We start from the raw sequence: 20,881 nt of genomic DNA on the forward strand, positions 1-20,881 counted from the left end.
GCTTTAAAATTAAGCAACAATATACGGTGTATTTTAACAAATGCCTCTACGTAGTTCATTCTCTATTATTCGTAGCCATTGACCTGTACAAATATATGCTACAAATATAATAACTATTCATTATTTTACGTGATTTGGGTCACGTTAATTTGATTGCGTAATGAATTTTATATGTGCTCGCGTATGTTTATATTAGTTTAATTATGCAACTATACAACGCTATAGCAACACTATTTTAGTACCTTATTTTATTGCTTACTAGCTGTCGCCTGCGAATCCGTTCGCGTCGGTTAAAAACAACTTAGTTAATAGCATATACGTTCTTCCAGATTATGTTCTACATCTATACCAAATTTCAGCCAAATCTGTTGAGCCGTTTAGGAGATACCTTCAAATATCCATCCATCTAAACATTTTCATCTATATATATAAAAGAAAGTCGTGTTAGTTACACTATTTATAACTCAAGAACGGCTTTACCGATATGGCTGAAAATTTGTGAGGAGGTAGCTTAGTGTCAGAAGACGGACTTTATGCCTTGAAGAGCTGCTTTTTATTTAACTTACTAATATTGTAAATGCGAATGTTTATAAATGGATGGGTGGGCTCACTAATTAAGTTTTTTTATATGTATTATATATCCACGCAGGCGGAGTCGCGGGCGACATGTAGTTTATAATATTAGCAAGATTCTTAATTGAATAATGTTTGACAAAAATATACATTTTTAATCACCAACTCTGACACTATTGAGATTAGTTATTTATGTAACCTCGCCATATGTTACGCTTTCTCCTATTTCTCTTTCAAACGATGTTATAATCACGTCACGTCGTCGTTTTGGGACACCAATGTAGCGTATTTATTTACGTGACACTTCCAAATGTAACATTTCCCCATGTTTTTACACAACACATTTGTCAGACAGGTAAAGGCCTGCCTTTTTTCTAAGAATATTATTCAGTATGTAATGTAAATAAAGAGGTTATTGAGTAGATAAATAAAGCTAGAGAATTTAAATGCCCGAATTTATTTCTTTTTTTTGTATTTGACAAGTCAACAATTCATTAAAGGTATGGGTTACTAGTTGCCGATTTCGATTCCGTCCGCGCGTCAAAAAAAACATAATTAGTAACCTACCTGTTCTTCCAGACTATGTTCTATATGTATGCCAAAGTTCATCGAGATCCGTTGAGCCGTTCAGGAGATACCTTCAAACAAACTTCCATCCATCCATCTAAACATTCGCTTTTATATTAGTAAGATTTAACATCAGACAGTGGGTTTTAAAACGAACAAAAAATATGATAAAATAGTAAAGCCTAGTAGTGTTTAAAATATACCACTATATTACTAGGATAAATGGCACACGTTCCAGTTTAATCTAATTTATCAGCTTTGATGCCAGCATAAAACATCCTTGGTCTGTTATTTAGTTAAAGACGATGTAAATTCAAGGCATGTCTTTGATAAGAGACGCAATATGTGGCGCGGGCCTACGCGGGCCTACGCAGCGCCTACGTGCCGTCAATAGCTACGCCACTCAATTACATTATACGAATATTCTTTATTCAAATTGTGTCATTGTCATATTATATAGATTTAATTCCTCATTAAATGATGTTAATAATTAAAAACGGTATATTAAGGTTCGTTATGATAACAATTTCGTAACGAGAATTAAACATCTGGGCTTGGTCCTAACAGTACAATTAATACGTATTTGTATAAATTGCCAAAAATTGGGTCATGGGTCACGCCTGTCTTCCATGTCATCGTGGTATTTTACAAGTCGACAACAGAAGACGGGCTAGACCTAATCTTACACTCGACAAATATTGTTACGGGATCTACCACTGTCAAATAATAAATTCACTTATGTATGCATTAATTTATCTTCATGCAAAAAATAAGGCTGCATTGTCTAGTGTTGCATTAGCCATTAAGTCATCAACCTATTTATGTTAAAATTTTATATTAAGCCTTCTCGTAGTACCAACGGGTGGTCGCAGCGTCTCAGTAATTATTACGGACACCATGAATTTAGGAATACCTGGGACATTAACTTTATACTATATCTTTTGATTTTCAGTTACCATGTTTTTATATATTTAACAAGTAGTACATAGTGTATTTGAATACAAAAAGATTAGTAAACTTTAACGATTAAAATACTATAATATGTATGAAATCTGAAACTTTTTTTAAAAATAAAAGTCCTAATCCCAAAGTAATCTTGTGGTAAATGTGTTATATAAATAAGTTATGTAATATATTATATAAAATAAGGAAACATTTCAGAATTGAACAATTTGTGTACAAAAGGTGATGTTTGTATATAACCAAAAGGCAAGCCTTTTAAATGTGATCTATACATGTGTTATTTTTTACCGTGATAAAGAATATTCTCTGTGCGTTACTTTTGTTGCAAATGTAGTCTTAAAAGCTTCTCTACAGGCGGCCGAGTTGTATCTTAGAACACCATAATTTTATTTTTTGATGGATTTCAATACTAATATTATAAAGAGGAATAGATTTTTTGTATGTAACGAAAAAACTCAAAAACTATTTTACTATATTGTCACTGATTAAACGAAGGCTATATTTACTAATAGAAGTCGCGGTGCAAAGCTATTGATACTGAATTTGAAAATTTTTTTCACTGTTGGGAAGCTACATTATTCCCGGATGAAGGCTATATTTACAATAATATTTATTTAACTCCTCGCGGACGAAGTCGCGGGCAACCTGTAGTTATTTATAAAACTGTTAAAAGGAAACGTAAATCTGAAGACTGCATATCGAACTTTAACCAGATTTTATTTTTACGTTACAATATTCCTAATATTGATTATTTAATAGCCTAATCTGTGTGACCTATTGAGTCCTATTGACCTATAGGTCCCAAAATAGGACAGGAAGATGTTAATTATGCATTAAAGCTGTAACTTTAAGTGTCGCAGTATATATGAACGAATTTACGACAATCGTAAAATCTGTCGTAAACTCACGTCTCATACAAACACGAATACTAAATTTTTGCTCACTGTCTGGATTGGGTCAGTCTTAATTTTTGTAGTAAATTATTTCATCTTAATTAAGAAAAAAACCCAATTAAATGTTGTCATAGTTTAATGGTTTACAACATGGGCGTCGACAATGGGGCATAGAAGATAGAAAAATATGAAAATTATTCGAAATACTAAGATATTTTACAATCCCTATAGGCACAGAAAGTTAATTCGAAAACTACTCAGGTTTTCTTACAGCTAATAAGTATTATATTTGGAGAAAAAAAAATTACCACTCCCCCCCCCCATATCTAGTTCATCGATTGGCGATACTCTTTGTTTACGAGAACGTCGTGTAATGATTATTAGATTTGCTTAAACTTATAGCCGATGTCTTATAGGCCATATTGTGTTGAAATGATGTCGCTTTCGGCAATTAAATAATAAAATATCCATCAAACGGTCGCTACTGTTTAATTTGATGTTTAATCATTTTTCGATTGAAACAGATGATCATTGTACAAACATAGATTAAATAATCTCACTAATATTATAAAAATTAATAGCCTATGTATTTTTCTAGACTATGTTCTATATCTATGCCACATTTCAGTAAGATCCATGCGGCCGTTTTGGAGATATCCATCCATCTAAACATTCGCATTTATTTTATAAGATGTGACTTTTTAGATGGATAGATGTATGGATGTTTGTTAGAAGGTATCTGCAGGACACCTCAACGTATCTTAATAAACGAAATTTGGCACAGATTAGGATAGAAAACTACGGTATTTTTTTAATACTGCGGACGGAGTCACGGGCTAAAATTATCAATAGTCAATAAAAGTTACAAATGTATTGAAAATATTTTAATAACTCATTACAAATTTTAAAGTATGTACAAGGCATTTATTACGTTATATGGATTGTTAAAAAGGTCTTTATCCATCTACCTTATTATTACAAAATGTCGTAGTTAATTTAATACTAAAATTCGTCAAAAACTGTATGTAAATACAGTAGATATTTTCAGTTCAAAATTAACATTTGGTGGGATCGTGGTCAAATTAGCTCATTGTAAAAAAAAGTTTTCAAAACTTAACCGTTTTAATTCGTTAAGTTCACAATCTACCGTCAGTTTGTAAACTAAAGAATCGACAATTTGACGATGACATATAAATATCCCGGTATATAAAATAAATATAACTAACACTGGTCACTGATGTATAAAAACTTTTTTCATAAATTTCATGTCAAAATTCCCTGGTTTTTTTTTTTAATATCATCTTGCTGTAAATTTAGTAACACTGCCATCACAATGTTCTATCACACCTCTCCCTTTGAAGCAACTCAGCCATGTTTTAGAGAAAAGTTTAAAACTTTCTCTCTCTTCGTCACTTTTCAAAACTGGAGTTACATTAATTTCAGGAATACATCTTCCGAAATCAATAGCTGGCAACCAAACTTGAAAATCCGAGTCCGGGGAGAATTTAAATATATCCTGGCAACCCTCTAAATTGATTTGAGGTACTGGAGGTTGTCGTTGCAATAATTTCTTCAATGTTATAAATGTTACTAAATTATTTTTAAGACTTAAACAATGTAAGTGCTTTGCCCGACTTAGAGCTCTGAAAAGGAAAAAAAAATAATGAAGCTATTATGAATTAAATTAAGTAAATAAAAATAGATAAATTTTATAGATGAACAAAAAAAAAATTAATTATTTTTGTATCAACGCCATCTATTGTATAAAAAATAAAAATGTTTAGATTTTTTTTTCCAATATAAAAAGTGAAGCACTGTTTTTTTTATTAAATAAAAATGATGGTATATTATAACAATATTCTTACCTAAAAATTCTCATAAATTGTCCATCAACCAATTTACAATTGGACAAACCCAATCTTCTTATCTTCAAATCTTTTGCCGTATCCATAAAAGTAGCAATACAAGCCGCAACATTCCCCGCAACACCAACATTGTCTAATTCCAAATCCACTATGTAATTAGGACTTAATGACGTCATAAGACAACTAACAACGACCTGCTTCACCTCATTATTACTCAAATCGATCGATTCAATATTATCTAAATTAATTTTCAAACCATCCTTGATACAATCTTCACTTATTTTACAATCATTCAATTTTAAAGTTTTTAATCTTAAATATTGTGTCAATTTTATTATACATTTAAATCCGATATCACCAATGGGGTTGCCATTTAAAATAATTTCGTCTAAAGCTTGGCAAAATCGGGTTGGTTTTTCAAATATTTGTAAGAAAATCTTCATTCCTTCTTCACTGATATTATTATAACTGACGTCTAGATGTGACAAATTCTTCATAGTACAAATTGCGTCTGTTAAATATTTCATACCATCATCACCGAGGTTATTTCTAGATAACATTATAGCGGTGATATGTGTTTGGTGAGTTAACGCTCTAAAAAGTGGACGGATTTGTAATGTTGATAGTGTATTATCTCCGAGTGCGATCCTACGTGTCGTGTGACTTCTGCCCACTGCGTGTTGAATTTCTTGTGATGGTGCTGTAAACATAATTATTGTTAGTACAAAAAATATTGTATAATCGTGGGTTTCTAAGATTAAAATCTCCGTTTAAAGCATATTGTTATGATTTGTTAAAGATTTTGGTCTCAGAAACTCACGGTATTCATATTTCTTTTACATATGGTGGCTAAAGCGGCCACCTGAATTCGCCGAAATAACGAAGCGACCACTGCCCATAGACATCCACAACTGCTGATGCGTTGCCTAAATTAATTCGACGGAGGAGGGGACGCATAAAACGCGAATATTTTCCCTTCGTATGCGTCCCTTCCTCTGTCAAATCCACTTTCCATTCTCATCCTTTCCTAGGATGGGAAAGGATAGAGGACTAAAATTAGGCATCCGGCACCACTCATCAGACGAAACGCAGAATTTTTTCCACTTGACTGTCTTCTGTGTGGTTTATTAATTTGTAACCAACATATAATATGTAGTACTTAAAAATTATCCTAATAATTATCTTGAAAGTCATACAGACAGACAGACAAACAAATATTTTACTTACACATATAGATTTATTAACTTACATATAACTAAAGCTTCGCAGCACTCCAAATATCTCTCTTCAGCGGGCGATGCTTTCCAATTACTAATACAGGTCTTCAGTTCGGGCGAAGCTAGAACCAAGCTAAGTGGATCGTCCTCTGAGAGTATGGCTCCGTCTGATGTCATCAAACTGAACATCGGCCGCACGCCTGTTAACCTGGGTTGTATTCAATAATTATTATGTTTAGTCCATTTAACGTGGGTTTCTGAGGAAATTACTTCATTTATATTATTATGGGAGGGATGACGTGTATGTGTACACAGATTTTGGTCTCAGTAACCTACAGTTAGCAACTTTTAAGTGATTATATGACATGTTGCATTTAGGTTCATTTCGTAACAAGAGAGAGCGAGACTAAAAGAAAGAGAAAGAAATGTTATATTGAATTATGTATGAAAGCGCCATCTATACCAAAAATTGGTATACTGCTTTTATAGCTAACATAAAAAATAATAATTTGTTCAATTAAGTAAAATTAGAAAAATAAAAATAGCACCATCTTGTTACAATGGTTAAAAGAATATTATATTGTGATTTTCTTTAATATAAAATATACTAGCTTTCACCAGCGACTTCGTCTCGCGGGTTTAGAAAAAAAAAGTATGTAGCCTATGTGTTTTCGTGACTATATTATATATCTGAGCCAAATTTCAACGAGAGGCATTCAGCGGTGGAGATAGGTAATAACAAACATCCATCCAAACTATTGGATAATTTAAAACAAATTTCAATAAAAAATAACAACTTACTTGTAATATCTGGATGTGACTTCCTCAACCAGCCAGCTGATTGTTAATTTATTTATCGTGTCCAATTTCAATGAGATGAGAAACACTTTATCTTCAACGTGAACCTTCACAGCGGCAGGAGGTAATATTTGTGTCTGCATCGCTTTACCGTTTTTAGATTGAACTATATTTATAGGTTGAACATTTAACGGCTGAAGTATACTATGATTCAAACTTTGAACGATACTAAACCCATCATTACTTCTAAAATTTTCTACCGATGAATGTCTAGAGAAGTTACCGGAATATCTTGTCTTATGATTCATTTCATTATCACTGCCACTATTACTAGATCGATCTAAGCTTTCACGTCGTCTTTGGAAACCGGCTTTAAATAATGTACTCTGTCTTTTACATCGTCTTCTAATAGCATCTCTTGTATCTCTCGATTTTGTTTCGTTTAATACTCGATTTATATTCTTTACCGATTCGTAACTTTTAGGTGATAAATTCTCATTTCGAATATCGGAATCTGAACTATTTTCTGTAAAATCAATAACATCGTTACGTGATTTTTGTCTCGTATTATCTACGAGTGGTTCGATTTCATTAAGATTTTGAATACTTTCTTTTATACTTTCAAATGATGATTTCTTAGGAGCTAATATTATCGGATCGCTCAGTTTTCTTTTTCTAGATTTAGTTATACCTAAATCATCATCTAACCAATCATCGTCTACTTCATTTGGATCTAATAGAGCTGGTTTTGGTTTATTTTTGATAACATCAACTTCAGGTAATTCAATACTTCTGTTTCTTAACGCGGATATTGCATTTCTATATTCTTGTACTCCTTTACACTTTTTAGTTTTTATCTCTTCCGTTGAATCTGTAGAATCATCTGATGGGAATGCAGTTTGTTCTCGAATATTCTGTGATAGTTCCACATCACTGTCATCATCAATGATATTACGTCGTTTAAATGGTGAGTTTAATTCTTTAATCCTACCAATTTTAGAAGTACTCGGTGGTGTTTTATCTTTGATTGGTTTAACTGGTGTTCTAGATTTTGATCTATTTAATGCTGATCCAGCAGTTTTGTCTATGAAATTGTGTATTTTATTGCATATATCATTGTATAATATTTCCTCGTTTTTAGTTAGAATGATTCCGGCGCGCCATTTTTGTAATACATCTAAAGGTGTTTCACCAAAGTCAGTTTTCATTGAGGGTATAGCGCCCTTGTCTAACAGTAATTGTACCACTTCTAAGTGACCGTTACTTGCTGCGTCGTACAGTGGTGTTATACCTAAATAAATAAATAAAAAATGTTAACTATTCCATTTTACAATTGCATTTTGTTACTTTTACATTTCCTTTTAAGTCTTTTATATTCAAATGTGAATTCCATTTTTAGCAAAAAAATTTTAATTTCTTTTTCAAGTCAAAACATTTTGCTTAAAATATATGCTATAGTAGCAAGAAATAAGTAGCCTATTATATGCTCGTAAGCATCAGCTCGTGCAGTGAGTGTCGGTGGCTTAAGGGTCAACAACTTTACTTGCAATCTGCAGGTCCTATGTTCTAATCCCGCCATATACCAATGAGTTTTTCGATTTTTATTTAAATATTTACCATCACAATTAACTCCTCCCTTGTCGTTAACATTAGCGCCATACTGTATGAGCATATGCGCGACCTCCAAGTGTCCGTGTATGCAGGCCTCGTGCAGCGGCAACCACCCGGCGTTGTCGCGTACATTCACCGGGTGACCTTTACTCAGCAAACGCTCCACTAGCAACTTATTACCTGATATACATGCCTGGAAATATGGAAAAAAAATATTGTTTTTACATTATCAAAAAAGTTTAAATTTATTGTCTTTTATTTGTCTTGTTTTATTTTTTTATCATCTTTTAAAAAAATTATAATAATATTTAGTTATATAATAATTTTAATAACTAATCTACCATTATTTTCTTTAATTTAAAATTGAAACGCTGTTTACAAAAAAAAATCTCGAAATATTGCAAGGAGGTACGAGGGCTGATATACGTTTATTGATTTTCACGTGTTCACACAAAATCACGTAATTTAGTTATGGGGAAGAATAGCAGTCTACAGCAGTGGTTCCCAAACTTATTTTGTTTACTGCCCACTTCGAGAATAAATATTTTTTAGCGCCCCCATATTTTCACATATTTAAAAACCACTATAACTTCAAATTAAATTAATTAATTATTGTGACCTATATATGTATATTAACGGAGAATTCTAAAAGAAACTTTTACTATAATCCGCAACTTGAGACCTGCAGCGCCCACACGGGGACGTTATCGCCCACTTTGGGTAAGACTGGTCTATAACTTCATCACTAGTAAAAACATCATATGACTTAGAATTTTTCTAACTTACCACATGCAGTTGAGTCTCGCCTTTCATATTCTTTTTGATTGTAAAACCTTTGCCTCTTCTCCGAGTTTCTCTTTTACTTTCTGATACATCTTCCTCATTAGCGTCAGACAGATCTAAATAATTCAAAAAGAAATTCAGTCATATCAATATTCTAGTTTATTTCTAAAATAAAATTAAACCAAACACAAAAAATTACTAAATACTAGATGTCGCCCGCGACTCCGTTCGAGTGGATATATAAAAAAACTTAATATATCGATAAGATGAATAAAAAGCAGGTCTTCAAGGCATAAATTCGAAAAGAAAATTAATAAATAATATCCTATGTCCGTCTCCTGGCTCTAAGCTACCTCCTCACCAATTTTCAACCATATCGGTAAAGCCGTTCTTGAGTTATAAATAGTGTAACTAACACGACTTTCTTTTATATATATAAGATTTAAACAATAGTAGGATAGTCAGAGATAGTAAACATTAAAAATCTGGGTTTAATATTCATTTAAGTTTACCTGTGAGATCTTCCAGACAGATGTCATCACCAATATGTGTGGTATCTTCAGCTCCACCAGCCGAGCTCTGTTCATCTTCAGAATTATCCATATTGTCAAAATCATCATAACCCAATGCTTTTAATTCTTCTTTAGTCCGTTCCATTCCTTCTGTCTCGAAATACTCCTCTTGGTACTTGAGAAGATATTTCAAAGCACGGATTTCGTATTTCTTTTTATTCCAATCTCTAGCCTGGAATTATTTAAATAAACCGCGTGAAATTAAAACTTAATAAGTAGCCTATGTTCCAGACTATGTTCTACATCTATGAAAATTCCATCAAGATTCATTCAGGCCGGTCCGGAGATAACTTTTAACAAACATCCATCCATCTAAACTTTCGCATTTATAATAGTATGATTATAAAAAACACGTACAAGTACTAAAAAGACAAAAAAATGGAAACTATTTCGTGATAGGGTATTTTTACGTTACAAAATGTTTTTTTTTAATTAGTCTTACATATTTAATATTATATATTAAGATAAGGCAGTGGTTATTTAATTTGGCAATTTGTTAAATTTATCACCTAAATAAAAAAAATCAACTTGAATGCATACTTACAGCTTTTCTCGCATCATAACATGCTTTTTCAATCACCGCATATGGTTTCTTAGCTAAAAATGATACTTCAGCGATATTAATGAGAGTTGTGTAAGCCTCTTTTGGTACATCCTTTATTAATTCATATTCTTTATCATAATACTGTAACGCTTCATTGTAACGTCCCATATCTTTGTATGTTTGATATAAACTGCAATAAACATGTTTCAAATCGATAACTGAGTTTCCACAGTCAACATATACAACAAACTAGAAATAAAATAAAAACAGAGTATATGTGAGATCTCATCGGAGATACAACTATGCCAACAGATAACAATATGTTTAGTTGAGAGTGAAAACTGAGGATTAATTTTTTGGTATGTTCGGTAAGCGAGAAAAATATCACAGGCACTTAGACTGTCGCTTATCCAGGTTCAACTGTATAGTTACAAAGTTAGGTTAAACAATATTTGTTTTTGACTAGCTGTCGCCCTCGACTCCGTCCGCGTGGAATGTAGAAAACTTAATTACTTCCCGGCAATTATTCGAATTTTTCTCAACTTTTAAACCTTACCTAGACCTCTACAAACATTTTAAGACCAAGATAAGATTAATCTGTTCTGAACAGTATTTAATTTTATATATATAGATAATTAGTACATTTTTTTTCTATGTGTACATACGATTCTTTAAATGTACTTACCTAACATAAATTGGTATAAGAGTCTTCCCGCAGTCACCAGCTAATTCTGCATGATCTAACATTTTCAAATAATACTCTACAGCTCCTGCATAATTATGTAGATGGCACGCACCATCACCAAGTTTCTCATACAGTTTCTTGAATTGCAAATGATTCGTTGGATCTGTTGATATTAGTAGATCTTCTGTATAGCACATTGCTGCAACTAGAGAAAAAAACAATATTAATATAATAAATTAAGATATATAAAAAAGTATATAATTACAACTTTGTACTTCAAGTTTTAAGCCAAATAATGAATTACAGCTTAATTTATATTTATAAAACTTTTTTTTTACTCTTTTTATATTAATGCTAAAGCAATATTACTATAATACACCGAGTTCCAATTGAAATTCTTAACCATAGGTGTACTACAATTTTCTCTAAAAATTATATGAAATTTTATGGACATTCTTTTTACTTACTATTTTTGTGGTTTTAAAACTAAATAACGGCTATATAGTTAATTAATTATCATATTAGTAAGATTATAAGAAACTTACCAACACGTAAATTGGATTCTATATTTTCTCTCTCTTCATCATCAGGTGTTTTCAATTTCCAAGCTTTCATTAATACTTGTTTAGCACTTTGATAATCTGACATCTTGCATAGAATATCTGCTTTCACTGACAGTGTTTCACATGTTTTTAATACCTGTACATTTTATTTGAAGTAAATTTCAAATTATGATAAGTGATATATAAAATACTAGCTTTTGCTCACAACACTGTAGGTAATTATAAAAAAACATAAATAGTAGCCTATATGTTCTTTCAGACTATGTTCTACATCTACAAGAAATTTAATCAAGATCCATTCAGCCGTTCCGGAGATACCTTCAAATAAACATCCATCCATCCATTTATTATATTAGTAAAATTTAAATAATTAGTTTTTAATACCATAACTTGCTGAGTATTTCAAGTGTTTTACAAACAGTAAACTGTGTCCCGTTACTAGGCCATTCTTTAGCTGCATATACATTATTTATATATTTTGGAATTAACTATTATTTTAATATATATTTACCTTATTTTCCAACCTACTAGCAACTTCTAAAGCTTTATTTAAACAATTTAATGCTTTAGCAAAATCTTTTTTCTTATTACTATACAATAGAGCTTCTGTTGTATAACAATTGTGAAGGATTTCATGTAAGTCCTGATGTGAACAAATGGTGATAGCTTTATTGATGCAGTCTAGTGCCTTGTCAAGACTTCCAAGATGCTCTTGTACTACTCCAATGTTTAGTAGCAACCGAGCTCTCATATCCAAAAGCTCAGTCTTTGCAATCTTTCCGTTCAACCTAAAACATGTTCGGAAATTTCTTAATAAAATATCCATAGATATTCCACAATTGCAGATGTGTTGCCTATCTTTAATTGACAGAGAAAAGGATGCACAGAAGCCAACAAATGCTATGAATATGGCCTGACTAATTTTTACTGTACTGTAATTGTAGTTTTTCATTTCCTTGTAAGAAATGAAAAATTACAATTTACTGTAGGTTTATATCAAAGAGCTTTTCTAAAACATCCTTATATTTTTTTTAATGACAACACATTTCATTCTGATGGAATAACCAAGCAAACTAGACCAAGGTTGTTACTTACTTTTCACATAATACTAGACCCTTCATGAATGCTTTTTCAGCTGCAGTTAATGAGATTTTAGCTTCCTCTGTATTGTTTGAACTCTGGCCCTGCAATAAATATATCCGACCAAGGGTTGCCATTGCCCTTTGTTCCTCAACTAGATTGTTTAATTCCTTTGCCACAGCTGAAACATTATAGTTATTTAATATATTATCAATTTTACTTCATATAACAGTTTTATTTTGATTTTAAGAATGGTTAGGTATTTGTGCACAAACAGTCGGAATGGATGGATGTATGATTTATTCTTTTATAATAAATATAATATGATGCTGTCCACTAAAAAACCACACGAGATTTTAATAGAAAGGATCAAGTAAGTCGGAATAAAATGTACATATAAATAAAATACAAACATAACCTTACCTAAGTGACGCTCCTCGTATTTTAGGGCTTTGTCAAATTCTGCTAACAACATGTACATTTCCCCAATCATCCGGTTGCACGTACCCCAATCCATTCGCAGACCCAGTTCTTTAAGCACTGAAGCTTCATTTTTATATTCTGCTAGTGCATCACAATACCGATTATTTTTATAATAATACGTCGCTAAATCATTGTAAACCTCTGCCAAATTGCGTCTATTGCTTCCATTTAAAGCTTTCTTTTTCTTCCGTAGTAATTCTACAAAATATACATTAGATTTAGTTAACTATTTGCGACACTTTACTTATGTCTAATTTTACCACTTACTTTCCTCTTCCATCTTTTCTAAAATAAATAAATAGAAAGATTACTATCACATAACAATTTTTTATATTAATATAATCCTTTTAATTCAGATTTTTTGTTAAAACACGACAAAGATACACCACGGGTATTTTATTTACGCAAAAAAATAGACAAATGTCAAAAAGTTAAGTAGTTGTCAAAAGCAAAAATGGCGGGATGACAGATTTGGATATTTTTACTCACATCTAATCTTTCGCAACTCATCATTTTGTTGGCAAAAAGAAAACTGAAATAAAACACCAATTTATTACGCATTTCAAACGTCTTAAATAGACCTTTACAGCACAGATTACGTAACAACAAATGATTTTTTTATGCTAAGTTAAGCTTAACTAAGTTGACTTTTACATCTGTGGCGCAAGTAGAGGGTAGAGGGTAGCGGGGGCCAACAGAAGCGATAACAAAAAGCGAGATGAGATGTTGATTGTGTTCATGTTGATTCTTGATCGTGGATTTTTGTAGTAAAAGGTTTCTTCAATAATTATTAATTAAATTAAAGTTTTCGTGTCCAACCACAGTATAAACTTTTTATATAGCTACGGAACTTGCAAGCTTTACAGAACCGGCAAAGTGCATCATTTTGAAAGTAAGTAAAGGTGTTGTTTACTTGTTTGTTTTCATTAATTTTGTAATTGTATGAACAATAGAGAATACGTTCCTTGTATTTAAAGGAACATTAAATTAATGTTATGTCATTACTTTGATCATTTAAATTCTTGAAAAAAATCAACACTCGTTAAAAAAAAACAAAATTGTGGGGTCTAGTGCTTTGTATCCAGGTACCAAAGATGTTACCTATATTTAATTTAATTAATTTCCTTCAGATGCCAGAAATATTTATTTTTCGTCTTTTTTATGTCAGAGAACATTAAATTCACCGATTTTTATTGTTAAATAATATATTATACAGTATATTTTTTTAATAATATTATTTAAGTACAAAGTAATGATTAAAATCTTTAATTACTTATCACTGAATTGCATGTAAGTGATGTAATAAATAGCATATAATTATTCTTATCTTAACTTTCCTTGATTGTACTTGTTGAATTCATTAAGATTTTGGATTTAAAATCGATAATCATTTTACTTATTTATCTATCTTAATATAAAAATGTGCAAAAATATGTTATACAGCTTTTCTCTTGTCATATATTCCAATAGCTAATCAACATTAAGCAAAGTCACAAGATATTACTTGTTTAGTCATAAAAAATTAAGAATTTACAAGTTCCTCGAAAATACAGGCGTTAGTTTCAAAATACGTAAATACTGAAAAACCGTCGCTTTATATTCTTAATTATCAGATCATATTAAAGATTTATAGTATTTAAATGTTAAAGAGATTATACTTCACAATACATATGAAAACGAGAATCTTTCTTTAATAATTTTCGACTCATTACGAACAATTTAGTTACTATGTATGTATACATATTCACGCATAACGTCCCTACGAGCGACACACTGGCGCCCCCAAAGGCGCCAATTTGACCTTCCCAGTTCCATTAAGAATAGCCCTCTTTGTTACTACTACCCTCGTATGCCATTTTAAAAATTTGTTCGGCTGAATATTACGCAAGTGTACAAGGGAGGATGATTTTGGGGTTCGAATTCACATGAAATACTCTCTCTTTAATTATTTACAAAAGTTTTTTTGCTTTTAACACAACAGTTGATATAAGTAATTCGTTAAAAATTGCATGATATCATAAGAAAAATTAATATAAGATGCAAAATCCGTTTACGAATTATTTACAAGTCTTTTGAGAGGAGATCTGAAGCGTAATTTGTTAATTACCTATTACGAGGGATTGAGCTCAGTCGTCTATTTAAAGTCAAATGAAATAATAACAATATCATATTTTAAATATGCAGCCGGCAATAGACAATTTAATTTACTTTTTTTTATAGATTATGCGATGTTATATTTAGTGCACAATTTAATTTTATAAATGTTAACGGATTACATCACAAAATGCTTCCAGAAAGTATGTCAGTATTCCATTCTTTTCATGTCAAATTGAAACTTGAACCAGTTCGTTTAATAATTTTGTTGCTATGAAGTACGTATACTTCTTTTCCCGACCTAGTATTTTTGACCTCATAATTATTTCATAAAACTTTTCTACGAGAACAGACTTATTTATTCTGACTATATTTTAAAAGTTGAATATATAAACTTTTATTTGATGTTTTTGAAAAGTAGAAAAGTATTCATTGTTTAAAACTAAAAGATTTACTATAACGCCTATTATTTTTCGTGTGTGTTTGCTAAAGCACTATGTATGTGGCGTAGATAATTCAAGCAATATTCTTAAACCAATTAGTTGCTGACATCAATAGTGAGTTTTGTAGTATTTTTCCCTATTTAGTCGACCTCTGAGAACTCTAAAAGGAATGTAATAAAATAAGAAAAAAATTGCAATATGTTATCCTCTGCAACAATTTACGAAATCCAAATGTAAGCTCGAATATCACGGTTGCATATTACGAAAATAGAATATAACTTTACGTTGAAATGAACGTCTGAACGTCGGAAACGACGGCTTAAGGGTAACTTCGTCTATAATGCTCCCGACACGAAAATGGCCGACGAACCGGCAAAACTGGGCCAAGAAATTCTTCAACATTTCCAACAAATTATTCCGCTGTTATTGCTATTCGGATATATGGGTAACGTCGTATTATCTAGTATTTATACGACTGAATTATTATTCTTTTGGAAGATGCTTCATAGACAACTTACCTATAATCGATCATAGACAAATAGAGATTGAAACTATTTTTTTTTCTAAAAGAGCAGTTTCGTACGTTTTAAAGTCCTGAATCGGTTTGAGTCTAACCAATATTATAAATGCGACTGTTTATATGGACAGATGGAAGGATATTTGTTAGAAGGTATCTCCAAGAGGGCTAAAGAGATATCGATTAATTTTGACACGGATGTAAAACATAGCCTGGAAGAACACACAGTCTAATAATTAAGTAATAGTTAAGAGTCGCGGGCGACAGCTAGTCTTGACATAGGAAAACAAGAATAATACCATACATACAACTTTATAAAAATATACGACTATTAAATAACTTTTAACATAGTTTTTTGCTTTTCTTCAAAAAAGAAATCTTGCCACAATAAGGGTTAATGGATATTTAGGAGTTATTGTGATTTTCTGATCTGAATTTCATTTGCTTAAAACTTTAAGTTAATAGCAACATTATTGTGATATTTAAATGGGAAATTACGATGAGTATATAATTAACCGAATCCTATGTGTCTTTATTCCATGTACTAAGATTGATTCACAAGTTCAAATTAGATCGTGTGCGTTCACAGAATTGTATTCGCGTTCGTTATTTAGATATCCGAGCGTACGGTACCAAGACAACGGCCCCAATTAAACCGAAATGATTCAGCGAACTCACTCTATTCTAATTTTAAAATCCGCAACAAAATCTTAGTTCCCGTTGCGGAAGGCCTTCGCAAATTCTTAATTACGGACGTTTTGTTCCGGAACCGATTATTATCTACCGTTGAATTAGCGTATTCATAATCTTTGCCAGATTTCGAATCCGTTTTGCGGTTAGTACCATAGACTACGAGATTGCAACAGCTCTGAGAGTAAATACCAATTTCTATTTATGTAAAAAAGTATCGTAAAAAGACGTAACACAATGCACTTACTAGATACAATATTCTTCGTTGACCTAAATACTCTTTTCTTTTTTAGTTGAAATTAATGACGTGTAAATAACGCATTGAACTGAGACGATGTGTTTGTTCTTTTCCGAGCACAAAAGAATAAGTTACCATATTCATTTAATGGTTGCTTCCAGAATTAACTCCGCGCTTACGTGGCAACGATGTATTTAGGAAGAGTTTACATTGATTTCATGTTTAAAAAAAAACAATATTATTGAGTACTGATAGTTTAGTCTAGATACTGGGTTACAAGTCTTAAGTTGAAAGGCTACTTTTATCCTTAAAAGCAATAACCTTTTTGGTAGGTTGTTTTTTTATGTGTTACAACGTTGGTTGTTGAGACTAGGATGTTTTCAAAATATACTCTTTTCAAAATCTTATGGAAACACACCTTTATAATAAAGATTCCATTTGTTGAAACAATTTATAAAGCTCAGATGATGCTCGTTACCACTTTTCGTTATCTATATTTGAATAGTAACGAGTTACGAGTAATATTTAAGTTTCAAAAATATATTATATTAGATTTATAGCTTTAAGACGAACAACCGCTGACGAGTCGTAAAGGGCTACGTTATTTTTTTCTCCGCAAGCTCTTTTATCTCGTTAATTCCTATTGACAGAAATAGAGCTGCTTTCATAGTCATTTCTAAATTACTCTGTTATTAACGACTTTGTTTTGTATTTGGAGTATATTATCTTTGTTCTATCTTATTCATAATCTCTCATATATGTAATTAAGTGTCCTTAAAACTCCTTCGATTCCTATCAATTTGTCGAACCGCGCCTTAAGGAGATTAACTTCAAATAGACTACGTAAATACAAAGTTTTAATGTACTCATTCATGGTTAGCGGTGATCGTATTTAGATCTTTCCATTCACTTAGTCATTCGAAACTTCTAAAATATCGGTCCTCGGGTAACGACCGACTGAATGATTTTATTATAGACCTCATCTATTATGTATTTAGTGGTGCCCAATCGCAGGTCGGGACTCTAAACGAAAATCGTTACCGCTCTACGGATATAGAATACAGAATAAAAAGACAGGAATAGCAGATAAAATTAGTTCCTTATGACATATCAATTAATATTAACGTTTATATTTTATAGTTTTTAAAACAAAAAACTGACTATATTTGTTTACTTGGTCATAGGGATTGGGGAATTTTTTCATCTTACTAATATTATAAATGCGAATGTTTAGATGGATGGATATTTGTTTGAAGGTATCTCTAAAACTGCTGAACGGATCACAATGTTTGGGATAGACATAGAACATAATTTGGAAGAATGCATAGACTATTAATTACGTTAATCGCTAGCATTTAAAAATTCCCTTAGCGAATCAACAATTGTGTGTTTGTTCCTAAACAGCTATTAAAAGTGTTAATGAAGTATAATAAGAACATGAGATGTGCAATTAGGTTTGCATTTAAACGTGAGACGTGTTTTGAAAGATCCGCGCGTGATATATCATGCGTGTAGGTAGTTACACGTAATGTGGGGTCTTAACATGCAATTATGTCTCCGAGCGACCGGGTAAGTTTCTCGAGAAATGGCTCTTGTACTTACCAACACCGATTCGCTGTTAGTACAGCCCACGTACAACGCAACTATTGTTGAGTTATGTTTTATTTTGTTGTAAGTTTATATTTTGCTACAGATGTACAGAGAGACAATAATTTAACGTAGTTCAACAGACGATTTACGGTTATGGATGAATAAGGTTATCAGATATTTATGTAAAATATTAATTTGATTATAATTGTCAAAGAAAACATAATAGGGTTGTCACCTGAAGAACCTACAATCGAAATGAAGTAAGATCTTTGCAACAGTTAGTCCAAGAACGTAGGAAATATGTCCATGGGTGTCGGTGACCAATGTTTATTACACTGTTTATTTAAAAAAATGTATTCGTTGAGTTAATGTTGTATAAACGGCTGAGAGAAATCTCAGTTCCACATACATCTTGTCACTACAACTACCTGCGGACCTATTACCACACAACTATATTAGTTAACTAGAAATCTCGTTCCTAACAGTTCGATTGGAGATTCAAGTTTTTAAGCTACAATACAAATTGTCGCTGCTATAGTACCAAGTAAATTATAAAACCGTAATTTAAAATTAAATATAGTATAATTTACATTTACGATATCCAATCAGAACTAAAGCGCTACATAACTATTGAATTTACTTTGAAATTAAAACCAGTACGATTACTCGGCAGAAACTTTGGTCGCCTAAATAAACCTCACAGTTCTGACTGTAGGGAACTAACCTATTGGAGATTTAAAATAGTTTTCCCTTTGAGGAAACATTGCTTAAATGAATTTAGAACTAGTAATTGTAACTAATCTATTATAAAACAACGACCTATTATTTATTTAATCTGTGCCTGTTGACGTCATAATAAGAACAAAGAAGGAAGAAACAATGCTGTAACCAGCCTAGGTATTTTGCTTCTTTGAACAAAATATAATCCCTTTGACGTTTTTAAATAGTGATTGTCAATTGTAAAACCGTTATCATTCGGTTTCATCATCATTTTGAAATATATCCTTTCTTCGCATTGTTACTGCTTCAAGTTAAAATATGTATTTTCTAAGCATTTTAAACTGTTAATGTAATTATGTGACTAAAATAATCATTTTTTTATAACAAAAAGGGGTAAACGAACAGCGGGAACACCGAGGTGTTCAACGACGCCATTTTGTATTAAATTGCGTCTTATCTGTCGATAAATAGTATTGAAGGAAACTGTTGTCCAACACGGAATCAAATGTTACGACCAGTTTCCAATCTACACTAAACTGAAAGTGATAACATCAGTCCATAATACAGGAAAGGGGATAGGTAGAACGAGAGATACAAATTATAATGGAAATTGAAAATAAAGGATATAAGAATAAATAACAATAGACGAAAAAAAATTAAATGTACGAAAAGTTAACTTCATAGCAACAAAATCCACAAAGAATTAACTTAAATATATTAAAATATTACGAATAACGACGTAGATTTCAATACGAGTTACCGCAACAGACCGAGGATACCAAATATAGTCTCCGATGTTGCGATAGTACGGAACTAATGAATGCAGGGACCGTTGTCTCGTTGAAGTAAGGCTCGACCGCCGCGTTCGCTGAATGTTCATAAATACAACGACGTTTTGAGGCTTATAAAATGTCTTGTTTATTGATTAAAGGCTTTCTGTTTTAATTGAAACATACATAGTTGATATTATATTACTTAAACGATGGAATGACGATGAGAAAAAGATAAGAAATTTTCTTAATTACAACACTTTTTTTCGGAAATGCGAAAAGTGGATTGCGTTGTTCGTTTGACCACACCAAATTTGGTCTCTGCCTACCCCTCTGGGTTATAAGGCGTGAGTTGTGTGTTTTTTTTTGTTGCAAAAAACTGTTCATCAATGGTTTTTAATGGCAGTACTTGTTAACTAAACGGGATTGCATATTGACCCTATTCGCACAGTTTCGTTCAGGCACCGGAAATAGTCGAATCGAATTCCATTTTGCGCGAATGACTTTTTCACAAGAAGTATCCTGAAATAGATCAATTTTTATTACAGTGCAATGTAATTAACAAGTCACTCGTTGGACTTATTTTCATAAGATTTTTCAAGCCATAAAGCCCTTATATGAA

At 31.7% G+C, this 20,881-nt stretch overlaps 2 protein-coding genes across 3 annotated transcripts in view; one reads left to right on the plus strand and one right to left on the minus strand.

The window, feature by feature from the left end:
- Positions 1 to 3,922: 3,922 nt before the first annotated feature.
- Positions 3,923 to 13,495, minus strand: LOC106121394 (tonsoku-like protein). The gene is made up of 14 exons (XM_013317054.1): positions 13,465 to 13,495; positions 13,138 to 13,395; positions 12,730 to 12,895; positions 12,146 to 12,422; positions 11,617 to 11,770; positions 11,072 to 11,276; positions 10,387 to 10,576; positions 9,783 to 10,014; positions 9,274 to 9,386; positions 8,494 to 8,680; positions 6,880 to 8,167; positions 6,111 to 6,286; positions 4,862 to 5,561; positions 3,923 to 4,639 (listed from the first exon to the last, which is right to left on the minus strand). Exons 1-14 carry the CDS (start codon positions 13,475 to 13,477, stop codon positions 4,294 to 4,296), a joined length of 4,305 nt encoding a protein of 1,434 aa, XP_013172508.1. The 5' UTR covers positions 13,478 to 13,495; the 3' UTR covers positions 3,923 to 4,293.
- A 432-nt stretch (positions 13,496 to 13,927) lies between these two features.
- Positions 13,928 to 20,881, plus strand: part of Src64B (Tyrosine-protein kinase Src64B) — a 71,904-nt gene continuing 64,950 nt past the window's right edge. For both annotated transcript variants that reach the window (XM_013317088.1, XM_013317089.1), the window contains exon 1: positions 13,928 to 14,089. The gene's annotated coding sequence lies outside the window, so the exon portion shown is untranslated. The remainder of the gene's footprint in view (positions 14,090 to 20,881) is intronic.

Source organism: Papilio xuthus, unplaced genomic scaffold, assembly GCF_000836235.2.
Source record: "Papilio xuthus unplaced genomic scaffold, Pxut_1.1 DF826945.1, whole genome shotgun sequence".
Classification (NCBI taxonomy): Eukaryota; Metazoa; Arthropoda; class Insecta; order Lepidoptera; family Papilionidae; genus Papilio; species Papilio xuthus.